At 38.4% G+C, this 12,879-nt stretch overlaps 1 protein-coding gene and 1 pseudogene across 7 annotated transcripts in view; one reads left to right on the top strand and one right to left on the bottom strand.

The window, feature by feature from the left end:
• The window catches only part of FOXJ3 (forkhead box J3), a 126,220-nt gene that overhangs the window by 102,869 nt on the left and 10,472 nt on the right, over positions 1–12,879 (bottom strand). For all 6 annotated transcript variants that reach the window (XM_082388181.1, XM_082388183.1, XM_082388184.1 and 3 more), the window contains exon 2: positions 729–789. In XM_082388181.1, coding sequence (XP_082244307.1) covers positions 729–772 — 44 coding nt within the window. In that variant the 5' untranslated portion in view covers positions 773–789. The remainder of the gene's footprint in view (positions 1–728; positions 790–12,879) is intronic.
• Positions 797–10,651, top strand: LOC309627464 (large ribosomal subunit protein uL22 pseudogene; annotated as a pseudogene). Its single transcript has one exon. The product of its transcript is annotated as a large ribosomal subunit protein uL22 pseudogene (transcript).

Genomic DNA, 12,879 nt, shown 5'->3' with positions numbered 1-12,879 from the left:
ATACAGCTAGCTACAACACCACATGTAACTGGTAGGTGCTGCCATCAGCAATTCATATTCTAGCCTGAAAGATCCCAATTAACAGATTAGATTTAGGTTATTTTTTCAAACTGTGCGCTGGGAACTAGAGTAATCCCTCAGGGGCAACTGCAGGGGTAGAACACGGAAGCCCAAGCAAGCAGAAAAGCCCAGCATTTATCTGCTTTATTCACAGGTTTTCACTTAAGATTTAATTTATAGAAAGGATTTAGCAACTTCGAAAAAATCTAAAACCACTGGGTTGAATACAACTTAGTTCCTACATTTTTACATTTTACTTATTTACTGTAAATGAGGATAATCTAGGTATCATATTTATATCGTCCTTTAAAAAGAGATTTAAATTACCATCTAGTCTTATTTAATAATCTGCTACAAAGGCAATAAAAATTTACTATGTGTTTTCTAATTAAAACAAGTAGAAACAAGATTAGTTTCTTTTTAAAAAAGGAATAACAAAGAAGAGTAAAATTGTTATTTCATGTACTAAGTGGAGATTAAGACCCAAATCCCACTACCACAAATATCTCTGTAAGCAAAAGTATGTCCCAATCTCACAAAATAGCACTATTTACCAAAACAGACTACAATATTTTATTCTGAACCTTACAGTAAAACTGATTCTAATATGACTTGACCAGCATAACTTTTAAAATGTTACATGTTCTAATAAAAAGAAGAGCACTAACCTTAATGAAGTTACAGATGGACAAGCCTGTCCATACAAACCCATCTGGCCACAAAGAGAATCTGAAAAGTAAAGCAGAGTTTGTTATCAGATGCTCCAAAATAAACTATAAATCACACTACCATTGTAAAACAGAAACAGAACGCTAAAAGATTCACCATTATTTGAACACATACCCACAAAATATAAAAATGCTGTTGAGCAATAAGACAGATTACACTGATGAAGACTGACATACAAGGAAGCACAAGAAAAATAGGCACGCTATAACTGTAACATCCAAAAAAGCTAAAAACTCATAAAATTTAACAAATTGTTATGCTTAGTTACAGATAGAGAGTGTCCAAACTGTTTAGTAGAATCCTAAGGATTCCAGAGAGGTGCCTAAAGGCTACCAAAGAGCTGAGCATGCAGGTTCCCATCCCCACATAATTGTCTCCCACCCCAGCTACCCTCCAATCAAAGCAGTGCTATCTCTGTTGGTTTTGCATAATGGACTTCACTAAAACTTCATTTGAAGAACAGTTGCACTGCTTAAAAAAAAAAAAAAAGTTAAGAATAGCATTGAACAGAAGGAGCTTTGTTCAAATTCTAGCTGTGACACTAAGAGACCTTGAAGAACTTATATAACCTCAGTGAAACTCCATTTCTTCATCTGTAACTTGGGGATAATACCACCCGTAACTTTATTTATTCATCAGGGATAAACTGCAGGTTTGTTATTAGAATTAAATCACTAAACAAATGTGAAACTGTGTATTAGCACTACTACCTGGCACAAGGATGATCCACAAGTGTCTACAGGTAACATGAATGAGAGAAGCTAGAATGGGTATAAACATGCGTACACAGCACAAATGGAGATTGTGTGCCTGCAACTAAAGAAAACAGGTTCACTCTGAAAAGATCAGCTGCTATTCCCAGTTCTAGCCAATTGTTGTTAAGCAGGATTGAAAGCCCAATACTGTTAAGAACTTCTAATATTTCAAGAGAAGCAAGATACCCAAAATTTTATCTGAAATCTCCTGATTTTCATTTTCTAAATACTATGTGGGCCAAACAAACCACTGGATGTTGTCCCAAGTTTATAACTTTTAACTTAGCAGCTGACTGAATTCCCTGCATCTTACTGTCCGTTGCATGCACTGAAGAGAGATGGACACTTCTACGTCTGCTAGAACAACAGAATAGATAGCTTGATCAACATGCCCACTGGAAATAACAAACACTAGATAAATTTTTTTAATCTTCACATATTAATCAATAACCTGAAAGAAAATAAAGTATGATCGAGGCTAAAAACTAAGTGAGGGCTTCCCTGGTGGCGCAGTGGTTGAGAGTCTGCCTGCTAATGCAGGGGACACGGGTTCGAGCCCTGGTCTAGGAGGATCCCACATGCCGCGGAGCACCTAGGCCCGTGAGCCACAACTACTGAGCCTGCGCGTCTGGAGCCTGTGCTCCGCAACAAGAGAGGCCACGATAGTGAGAGGCCCGCGCACCGCAATGAAGAGTGGCCCCCGCTTGCTGCAACTAGAGGAAGCCCTCGCACAGAAACGAAGACCCAACACAGCCAAAATAAATAAATAAATAAATAAATAATAATTAAAGGTGCTAATAATTTTTTTAAAAAAAAGAAAAAACTAAATGAAAGAGGGAAACTAGAGACGTATGCAGAGTACTGAAACCAGCTTTCATTCACCTTCAGGGCATTTTGCCAAACCCTATGAATTTCAGCTTGCAATTCCAAGGTCTATTAGGGCTCAAGGTACAAGAGGCAAAGTCCAGGTGTTACCTAAGAGAACTGCAAGGAAAACTTAACCTTGGCGCTGAGTGCTGGTAAGGGATTGGGGGGCTATGAGAGCAGTTCAACAGTATCTCCTCAGACACTCACAACCAGAAGCTGACCCTCACCTAGATTATGGTTTAAAAAGCTTCATACCTAGAATTTTGTTTAGGGTAGTCCTAGAATGGTAATGTCTCCCACCCAACCCTGACAGAAGGACATGCAAATCCTCTCTGGGGAATCTGCCTTTGATCTAGGCCTGGAAGAATTCTCAAGGATAAGGTCCCAAAATAAATAAATTTACAATCAAAAATCACAAAACCAGAAGGAAACAAGCCACTCAGAGTAAGATACAGCTAAAACATCAGCTGGCAGACTCAAAACCTCAAAGACCTCAGATACAGGAATTACTACACACTTTTCTCTACTGTTTTTTACTTTATGGGTGACCTACCTACTCTTGTATTTCAAACGCCTATAATGCAGATGAATCTCAAATCTACATCTCTATCAGGGATCAACCTCCTGATCTCCCAACATAAATATCTAACATTCCGTCCCGGAAATCCCGAATTTACTATGTCTAAAACTGAATTCATTATCTTTCTTTAATGTATTTCCTATCTTGATAAAATGGCACAGTCCTTTATCTAAGAATGGCTTTCTTTTCCTTTGTTAGAGCAGAACACTTCTTTTCAATTCTTGATTTCTATGAGGAATGACTTCTCTAAACACCCCTGGGCTCCCAGCCCACTCCTCACCAAGTGCATAGAGCTAACTCCAGGACTCTACATCCAGGATTCTACAAGGTAGTTACCTGGGTATGACTGCTCTGTTGACTCTAACAACCTAGACATCAGGTAATCTGTCCAAATTGGGTGGGCAGGGACAAGAGAATGTGGAGAGTCAGCCAGCCCATTTGTCTCTTAAACCTAAATCATATTCTACAACATTCTACAATACCAGCTTTATCAAAAACAAAGGTAAATTCTTACAAAAGATACCACAGGACCCAGCAATTCTACTCTTAGGGGTACGTGTGTGTGTGTGTATTTTTATGTATAAAAAATTTATATATATGTATATATACAAACATATATATAAATCCTCTTGGGAATACATATATACACACATATATGTATCCCCAAGAGAACTTAAAACATATGTTCACACAAAAACTTGCATACAGCTTCCTTTTCCAGTAAGCAGCCTGAGGTGACCTCTAAAAATGGTTTGCTATTCACTTGACCCAGAAAACCCCACAAAATCATGCAAGTCAAGAGGTTCAAATCTTCGTGTTCACTTTAAGAACACTCGTGAAACTGCCCAGGCCATTAAGGGTATGCATATCCGAAAAGCCACCAAGTATCTGAAAGATGTCACTTTAAAGAAGCAATGTGTGGCATTCCATCATTACAATGGTGGAGTTGGTAGGTGTGCCCAGGCCAAACAGTGGGGCTGGACGCAGGGTTGGCGGCCCAAAAAGAGTGCTGAATTTTTACTGTACATGCTCAAAAATGCAGAGAGTAATGCTGAACTTAAGGGCTTAGATGCAGATTCTCTGGTCACTGAGCACATACAGGTGAACAAAGCCCCCAAGATGCGGCACAGAACTTACAGAGCTCATGGTCGGATCAACCCATACATGAGCTCTCCCTGCCACACTGAGACGGTCCTTACTGAATAAGAACAGATTGTTCCTAAACCAGAAGAGGAGGTTGCCCCGAAGAAAAAGATATCCCAGAAGAAACTGAAGAAACAAAAACTTATGGCCTGGGAATAAATGCCACAAAAAATAAATGCAAATAAAAGTTTAAAAAAAAAAAAAAAAAAAGCAAAAAACTTGCATACAAATGTTCATAGCAGTATTATTTATAAAGCTAAAAGTGGATATAAACCAAATGTCCATCAACTGATGAACAGATAAACAAAATGTGACATATCTGTACAATATCCATATAATATATAATGGAATATTATTCGGCCATAAAAAAGGAATGACGTACTGTTACATGCCACAACATGAATGAACCTTGAGAGCCTTATGCTTAGTGAAAGAAGTCAGACACAAAAGACCACATATTGTATGACTCCATTTATACAAAATGTTCAGAATGGGGCAAATCCTAGAGATGGAAGGCAGATAGTAGTTGCCAGGAGATAGGGGGATGGGAGGAGGAATGGGGGTAGGGAATGACTGCTAACAGGTTTCTTTTGGGACTGATGAAAATGTTCTGGAATTAGATAGTGGTGATAGTTGCACGATCTTGTGAATAAAAACCTTTTGTATAAAACCACCAAATTTTATACTTTAAAATGATGAAGTTTTACTACCAACTCCAGCTCCTAGATATCTTTCTAATCTACTGTGGTCTCAACGCCTTAGTTTCAGTTTTCTCCACTTTTAATTTAGATTACTGCACCTAAATGGTGTCTTGAACACCTGTCTGGTTAACTGTAAGAACAAATATACCAATCATCTTCTCCCTACCCAGGCAGATGTCCAGCAACATGGAACTCTCACAAAAGAAGGCTACAACGATCCACAGTGAAATCGGGAAAATCTCAAAGTGTCCTCCAAATCACAAACTCACATTTCTGAAGCCAACTATGTTGAACAATTATATTAATTTGTTCAATTACATCCAAAATTTATACAGTTTAAGTTGGTGCCAACGTAGCATTTTCTGCAAATCCTTTGAAAATCAACATACAAGAAACTTTGCGTAGCATGACACCACCAGAGGACGGGGGGTAAAAACCAGTCACTCACTGATGGGTATGCTCCAAGAGAAACTACTGCATTACATCCCATCATCAACAGAAAGAATATGGAATTCCTTTTAATATAAGCAGTCTTCAAGTGTACATTAAAATGAGTTACAAACTATTCACATTTAGGAAGCAGATGTTTAACAAACTAACAGGTGTATAACAATACATTATCTGGGAGCAGGAGGTGAAATGGGACTAAGTATTTTGAAAAAGCTCCCAAGTAATTCTTATGAGCCCTTCTCTCCTCTCTCCCACCACACAGAGATATAATGCTTTATAGTTTACAAAGAACTTGCAACATTCATGACCTTGCGTCAAGAACCCAATTGAGAATGCCAATTGTGACCTTAGGAATATATTGTTAAAAGGAAAAATTCATGCCTCAGGTACTGTGACAGTAGCTTGAATGAAAGCAACACCATATCAGATAAAAGAAGTAAAAGTTTGTTGAAAATGAATACTATAAGCACTAGAGGTCAAGAGATTATTCCTTCTTTTTCTAACTTCGGAATTCAGCTCTTTCAAAAGACCTGAAAGTAAAAAATTCACTAGCATCCATGAAGGAACAACACCTCTGAATCAGGTTCCTTGACTGAACACTGTGAATTGTTATACCATTAGTCACAGGTAATCATTAAAGCAGTCATGGAAATAACCTGTGTCTTAATCAGCCTAAACAGGAAAAATCTGTCAGAGGAAGGCGTAAAGGGAAAAGAATCCTGCTGAGTGAGTAGCAATCAAGCTGTCCACTGCAGCTTCACTAGTTAAACCTGAAGGCAGTGATGCAGCTATAGCTAGAAAGTGAGAACTCAGAGTCACATGCTCTCAGAAAGCAAAAAATCATGTGAGAGTGATCAATTCACCATGGTAATGTTAGAGGGAGAAGAGAGGCCAAAACTTAAATTTGGAGAACTCTAACAGATTTAGAGAAGACGAACCAGTTTTAAAAAAAAAAAAAAACTTGAGAAAACTGTACTGGAGGTTGCAGCAAGTGATGTAACGGATAGAAAGGCAATAGTGCTACACACAGATTAAGATAGACATAAACTGAAAAGACAATACTGGCTTTTAATAGAAGATCATTATTACTATAGAGGGTGGATCTTGTGGACTAGTGAAAGCAAAAATTAGACAAGGGTGTTAAGAATAAGGAGAGTGAAGTAAACGTTTAGCTACAAACTACATAAAATGAAAATAAACAGAAAGCGCAAAAAGGTCAAACAGAGCAGAGAGGAACAGATTAAGAAATCAGGAAAGGTGAAGAATATGTTAGAAAGCTCATCACAGTATATCCCCATTACCCTGTTTTATTCTTCATAACTCGTCATCATCTGATATGATTTGATATGACTTTTGTTTAACTGTCTGTTTCTCTCCCACTAGAATGCAGATTAAAGTTTCTGTTTCATTCTCTGTTATATCCCCAAATCCTGGTATAAAGTCTGCAGTCATATTTGTTCAATGAATGAATAAACCAGGTTCCTCAAGAGTTGGAAAAAGAGAATAAACATAAAATAAGAACAACTAAAATCTAACTGAAAACTCACCAGATTGTTTTTAATGTAGTCTTTGTATCCATTACTTCTCTCTGTCTCCAAGCAAGTAATTTCAGACAAATTCACAGTTAGAAAAGCAAGTTAGGTATCCAGAATATATAAAGGACCCTTACAACTCAATAATAAAAAGACAACCCAACTTAAAAATGGGCAAAGATTTGGAGATACAACACAGAGGAAGAGCATTTGACTGCAAAAAAAAAAAAAAAGGGCAGAGATTTGAATACACATTTCTACAAAGAAGATATTAAAATGTCCAATAAGATATGAAAAGATGTTCATCATCATTAGCTATCAGGGAAATGCAAATCGAAATCACAAGATACCACTTCACACCAGCTAGGATGGCTATAATCAAAAAGACAGATAATAACAAAGGTTGCAAAGATGTGAAGAAATTGAAGCTCTCATACACTGATAGTGAAAAATGTAAAACAGTGCAGCCACTTGGGAAAACAGTTTGGCAGTTTGTCAAAAAGTTAAACATAGAGTAATCATATGACACAGCCATTCCACACCCAGGGAATATACCCAAGAAACGAAAACATACCTCCACAGAAAAATCTGTACACGAATGTTCACAGCAGCATTAAATCATAATAGCAAAATAGTGGAAACAATCCAAATGCCCAGTAAATGACGAATGGATAAATAAGATGTTATAACCATACAGCAGAATATTATTTGGCAATAAAAAGGAATGGTACATACTACAACATATATGACCCTTGAAAACATGCTAAGTGAAAGAAGCCAGTAACAAAACTACACATTACATGATTCCATTTATATCAAATGTCCAAAACAAATTTATATTAATAGTTAGACTATGGATTAGTAGTTAGATTAGTAGTTTCATAGGGCTGGAGAGGCAGGTAAAGTGGACTGACTGCTAATGAGTGTGGGGTTTCTTTTAGAGGAAGAGGAAAACATTCTATAATTAGACTGCAGCAATGATTACACAACCCTATGAATATGTTAAAAAAAAAAAAAAAAATTGGGGTTTCCCTGCTGGCACAGTGGTTAAGAATCCGCCTGCCAATGCAGGGGACACGGGTTCGAGCCCTGGTCCAGGAATATTCCACATGCCACGTAACAGCTGGGCCCGTGCACCACAACTACTGAGCCTGTGCTCTAGAGCCTGTGCTCTGCAACAAGAGAAGCCACCACAATGAGAAGCCCGTGCACTGCAACGAAGAGTAGCCCCCGCGCTCAGCAACAAAGACCCAACGCAGCCAAAACTAAATAAAAATAAAATAAATTTATTAAAAAAAAACACTGAATTTTACACTTTAAACAGGTGAATTATATGGTATGTGAATTTTATCTCAATAAAGCTGGGGGGGTTCCTTTGGTTTTTTTAAAAGAGCAAGTTTAAGAACCATCACACACAAAATGTTCTCTTGTTCTGTAAGCTGCTGCTTCACTAGTGCCATAGGAGCCCCCCTCAACCCCACAAAATGGAAAAGGGGAGAGTAAAAGTAATGACTTCACCAGAAAGCAACTCTACTATAGCAATTATTTTCAAATCTATAACCCCTTGAACCATTAGTGGTTCAAGAAAGTTTGTTTTCTGGTAGGCTCCACCATTTCCAAACCATACTGTTTATTAATTAAACATGTTTAATGAAGATACACTTATGTATACACCTCTATATACCCTGAAAAAATTCTATAGGAAACCACTCTAACACTATCTATAAATCAACTACTTAGGTTATACCCCTCTCCTCCTAAAAACAACACTAGGGCCAGGTGTCGTTATTCTGATAACAGAAGATGAAAAAAAGCATGCCAACCAACAATCAGCTTCAGCTTTATAAGACTGTTCCTGTAGGAGTAGGAAGTGTAAGGCTGAACTGTCTCTTTACCCTCCATAGTTTAGGATTGCTGTCAATAAAACAGGTGGTAAATGTGGGTGAGGGGAGCTTCTTGGCCAAACATCACAGAGCTGTAACTTCTTCCAAACCCCAAACCTTACATACTGAAATTTATGTAAGCAGATCACAGGCCACCCTCTTCAAACCAAATCATAACCCAAGCAAATAACACAGGATTCTATTTCTGGGTCTGTCATTAACTCACTGGATAATCCTGAAACTTCAGTCTCTCTACTCTGCTCAATAACTTAACCACAATTTCCAGTCTCAAAATCAAATCATGTGGTCTAATAAAGAACATTTCCCCAACTTGTAGATGTACTTTTATGGAAAATCTAACAAAGGTGTATGAAGTTAAATCACATTATATGTTTAAATCATCTTTAATGAATATACATGAAGTATGAAAAATTCAAAAGACTGTTTACTCCAAAAATGTTGAACTCTTCCATTTTAAACTTTTAAAGGTATTCACTAAACAGAGGAAGAAAAAGTTTCCAGAGGGCTGAAGGGTTTTGAGGCTTTAAATTTAAGCTCAGCTATATTTAGAAAACCAAGATGCCACCTCTCTGGATCCCGTATCTTTATCTTGGGCATTTGATTCATGTGCTTTGCCTGGTATAATTCAAAGCAAGAGATCCTACCATATCCCTGAAATGTAAATTGAACATATCAGGGATTCCCCTGGTAGCGCAGTGGTTAAGAATCCACCTGCCGATGCAGGCAACACGGGTTCGATCCCTGGTCTGGGAAGATCCCACATGCCGCGGAGCAACTAAGCCCGTGCACCACAACTACTGAGCCTGCGCTCTAGAGCCTGCGAGCCACAACTACTGAAGGCTGAGCGCCTAGAGCCGTGCTCTGCAACAAAAGAAGCCACCAAGAGGAGAAGCCTGCGCACCACAACGAAGAGTAGCCCCCGCTCACCGCAACTAGAGAAAGCCCGCACACAGCAAAGCAGAACTAACGCAGCCAAAAATAAATTAATTTAAAAAATAATAAAGTAAATTGAACATATCAGAACATATTGGTTGTCAGAGGAATGAGATGCTATACACCTGAAAAGATGGGCAGCTATAGTCTCCACTGCTAGAGCTGTTTAACAAAATAAGAATTACCTGCCTGGTCCTCAAAGCAAGTCTACAAACCATGGCCAACTTTATAAGGATCATTTCTATCCAATTCTTGGAAATCCTGATTCAAGAGTCTAGAGCGAAACCTAGGAAATCTATTAATTACAAGTATCAGGTGATTCTGATACACAGCTTAATTCAGGAACTATTGGTTTAGGACAAGGATAGCAGAAAGGTTTCAAATCATTTGCCAATTATACTCGATAGGTAGTAGCTGCCTGAAGTGCTACACTGCGAAGGTCATGTCTAAAAACAAGAAATTAGTAGTTTGCCATGGACATGGTGATGGGGAAGTGGCAACATCCAAACCATGTATCTGCCGTTATGAGATTCAGACCACTGAATGGGCTTTTTTCTTTTTTTAAGGAGGCTTTTGGGGTAAAAGAAGAGACCCAGAACTGGATTATTTACTTTTATCTTATTTTATTAATTTTTAATTGTTGGCTGCGTTGGGCCTTCGTTGCTGCGTGTGGGCTTTCTCTGGTTGCGGCGAGCAGGAGCTACTCTTCCTTGTGGTGCACAGGCTTCTCATTGCGGTGGCTTCTACTGTTGTGGAGCATGGGCTCTAGGCACGCGGGCTTCAGTAGCTGTGGCTCGCGGGCTTCAGTAGTTGTGGCTCGCGGGCTCTAGAGCGCAGGCTCAGTAGTTGTGGCGCACGGGCTTAGCTTCTCCGCGGCATGTGGGATCTTCCCGGACCAGGACTCGAACCCGTGTCCCCTGCGTTGGCAGGCAGATTCTTAACCACTGCGTCACCAGGGAAGCCCCTGGATTATTTACTTCTAACTGGCAGAAGCTCTGTCTCTGGAAAGGTAGTAGGCAGGAAGAACAGGCCCAGTGGCATATGTGCCAGGACTCTCCAAAAGTTAATTATTAAGCTTTCCAATATTATACAGAAAAAAACGACAAGATTTTTGCTCTCAAAATGTCTATAATCTTGTTTGAGAAATGAAAATTCTACATGACAATATAAATTTGGTCTAAAAAAAGAAAAAAAGGATATTTGTGCCTTGAGAAGTTCCATGTTAGGTAAAGGGGGGAATTAGTGGAGCATTGAGTGCCAGGCCCAAAACAGTATAGTTTGGATTAATTCAAAAGGCAATCAACTGTGGGTTCCTGATCAGGACATGCCTGAAGTAATGTACTAAGAAGATACCACTAGCAGCATTTTCCAGGAAAATATATGGGAGGATATATAATCAAGGCATGACCCATCCGAAGGCAAATAATCTCTTTCGTATTGTTTCTGTATGTACCTGCCTCTGCCACTGGATTGCAGGCCTCCTAGTAGGCCAGGCACATGTCAAATTAATCTTTCTACCTCCCATAATGCCTAGCACATGTTTTGTACGTAACAGTCCAAAATGTTTGCTGAATTGCTGTAAATGAAGGAAAACTCTTAGAGCTATTTCAAAAGGAACAGTAACAGAACTTGGTATAGAGACACGAAAGGTCAAAGAAGTGGACACAATGAAATTATGCCAAAAAGTAAGGGGGGAACTGTGTTAGGCTAAACGAGACAACAAACATAACAACTAGATGTAATGTGTAGACCTTGTCTGAAACCTGATTCAATTAAAAACCAACTGTAAAAAGACACAGTCAAGGACATTTTTATTATGAACTGGATATTGTGATAACACTAGTAGGAAATATTGTTAATTTCATTAGCTACAATATGGCATATGGTTATGTAAGAAATGTCTGTATTTTTTAGAGATGCATACTGATGTTTGTAGGAGTGAAAAGACAACGCCTATGATTTTCTTTAAAATACTTAAGCAAAAGATAGTTGAGGCATATAGAGCAAACAGCTTAATAATTATTAAATCTGTAATGGGTACAGAGGGATTCATTATATTTTATCTAGTTTTGAGTGTACTCAGCAGTGGTGGACTTTCATGTTACTCCAGCATTGTACAATTAATTCTTTTCTTTCTCAGATTTCAGGAAACTTAAGAATCACTAGTACTTCTGAGAAAACAACCTAGACTCAATCAGAAAAAAAATGGGCATTCATGTGTTAGCTCTACCAATAGGAAATCAGAGAATCTACTCAAAGAACTTCTTGTAAATTAATATGAGAACTGAATATGAGCCAAGACAGTGACTCAGCTGCTAAAAAGAAAATACAGTCTTAGGGTTCATTAGAAGAATAGTATCCAGATCAACGAGGGTAGCGGTCCCATTCACTCTTCACTGGTTAGCTCACAACTGGAGTACTGTGTTCTGTTTTGAGTACCACGTTTTAAGAACACTTATGAGCTAGAATACTTGCAGGGAGGGAAATCAGCCTAGTGAAGAGTTTAGAAGCCAAATGTCAAGTGTAGAATGAAGAAAATGGGTGTGTTTAGCTTGAAGAAAACACTTTCCAGCATTCCCTGTCACCTCTACCATAGAGACCCAGTGTAATATTTTCCAGAGCTGTTAACAGGCATTCCATAATCAAGTAAGTTTGAGTCAAGTATTTTTTTTCTCTCTAAGGGACTTACAAAGTGTTCAATATCCTAAAGCGCTTTATGACTCTTCAAGAAGTTGTTCAGTATTTCCCAAATGTAACCATTCATTCATTCAACAAATATTTACTGAGCACCTATTATTTGCGAACACTCCTCCAGGCGCTGAGAATAAACAATGAACATTTTCAATATCCTTGAGGACAGTTTGTCAAACAGCCAGGCTGGGCCTCTTGCTACTCCTCTAACTTGCATTGTTCTTCCTCATCTCTAGGTTTTTGATTTTTGATTATGCAGTCAGCCTAGACTACCCCATCACTAATCTTAATTCAAACATCATTGTTTCCGAGAAGTTTCCTGATCATCATAAGCAAAACCACTCTTTTCAACAAACCCATGACTTTCTCTGTATCAGTTCTCTGAGAAGAGACTATGCCTCTTAATTACCTTTGGATCTCTCACAATGCCCAGGACCATGTCTTGCATATGTAGGTGCTGACGAAATATTTGCTGAATGAACAATCACATTCATATATTTAGAGAGTTATCTTGTCAAAGAAGGCAAACTAGGT

The sequence above is a fragment of the Balaenoptera borealis genome (assembly GCF_965194805.1).
Source record: "Balaenoptera borealis genome assembly, chromosome: 1".
Classification (NCBI taxonomy): domain Eukaryota; kingdom Metazoa; phylum Chordata; class Mammalia; order Artiodactyla; family Balaenopteridae; genus Balaenoptera; species Balaenoptera borealis.
Note: the sequence above shows the minus strand (reverse complement) of the source record. Positions and strands in the feature narration are given on the sequence as shown.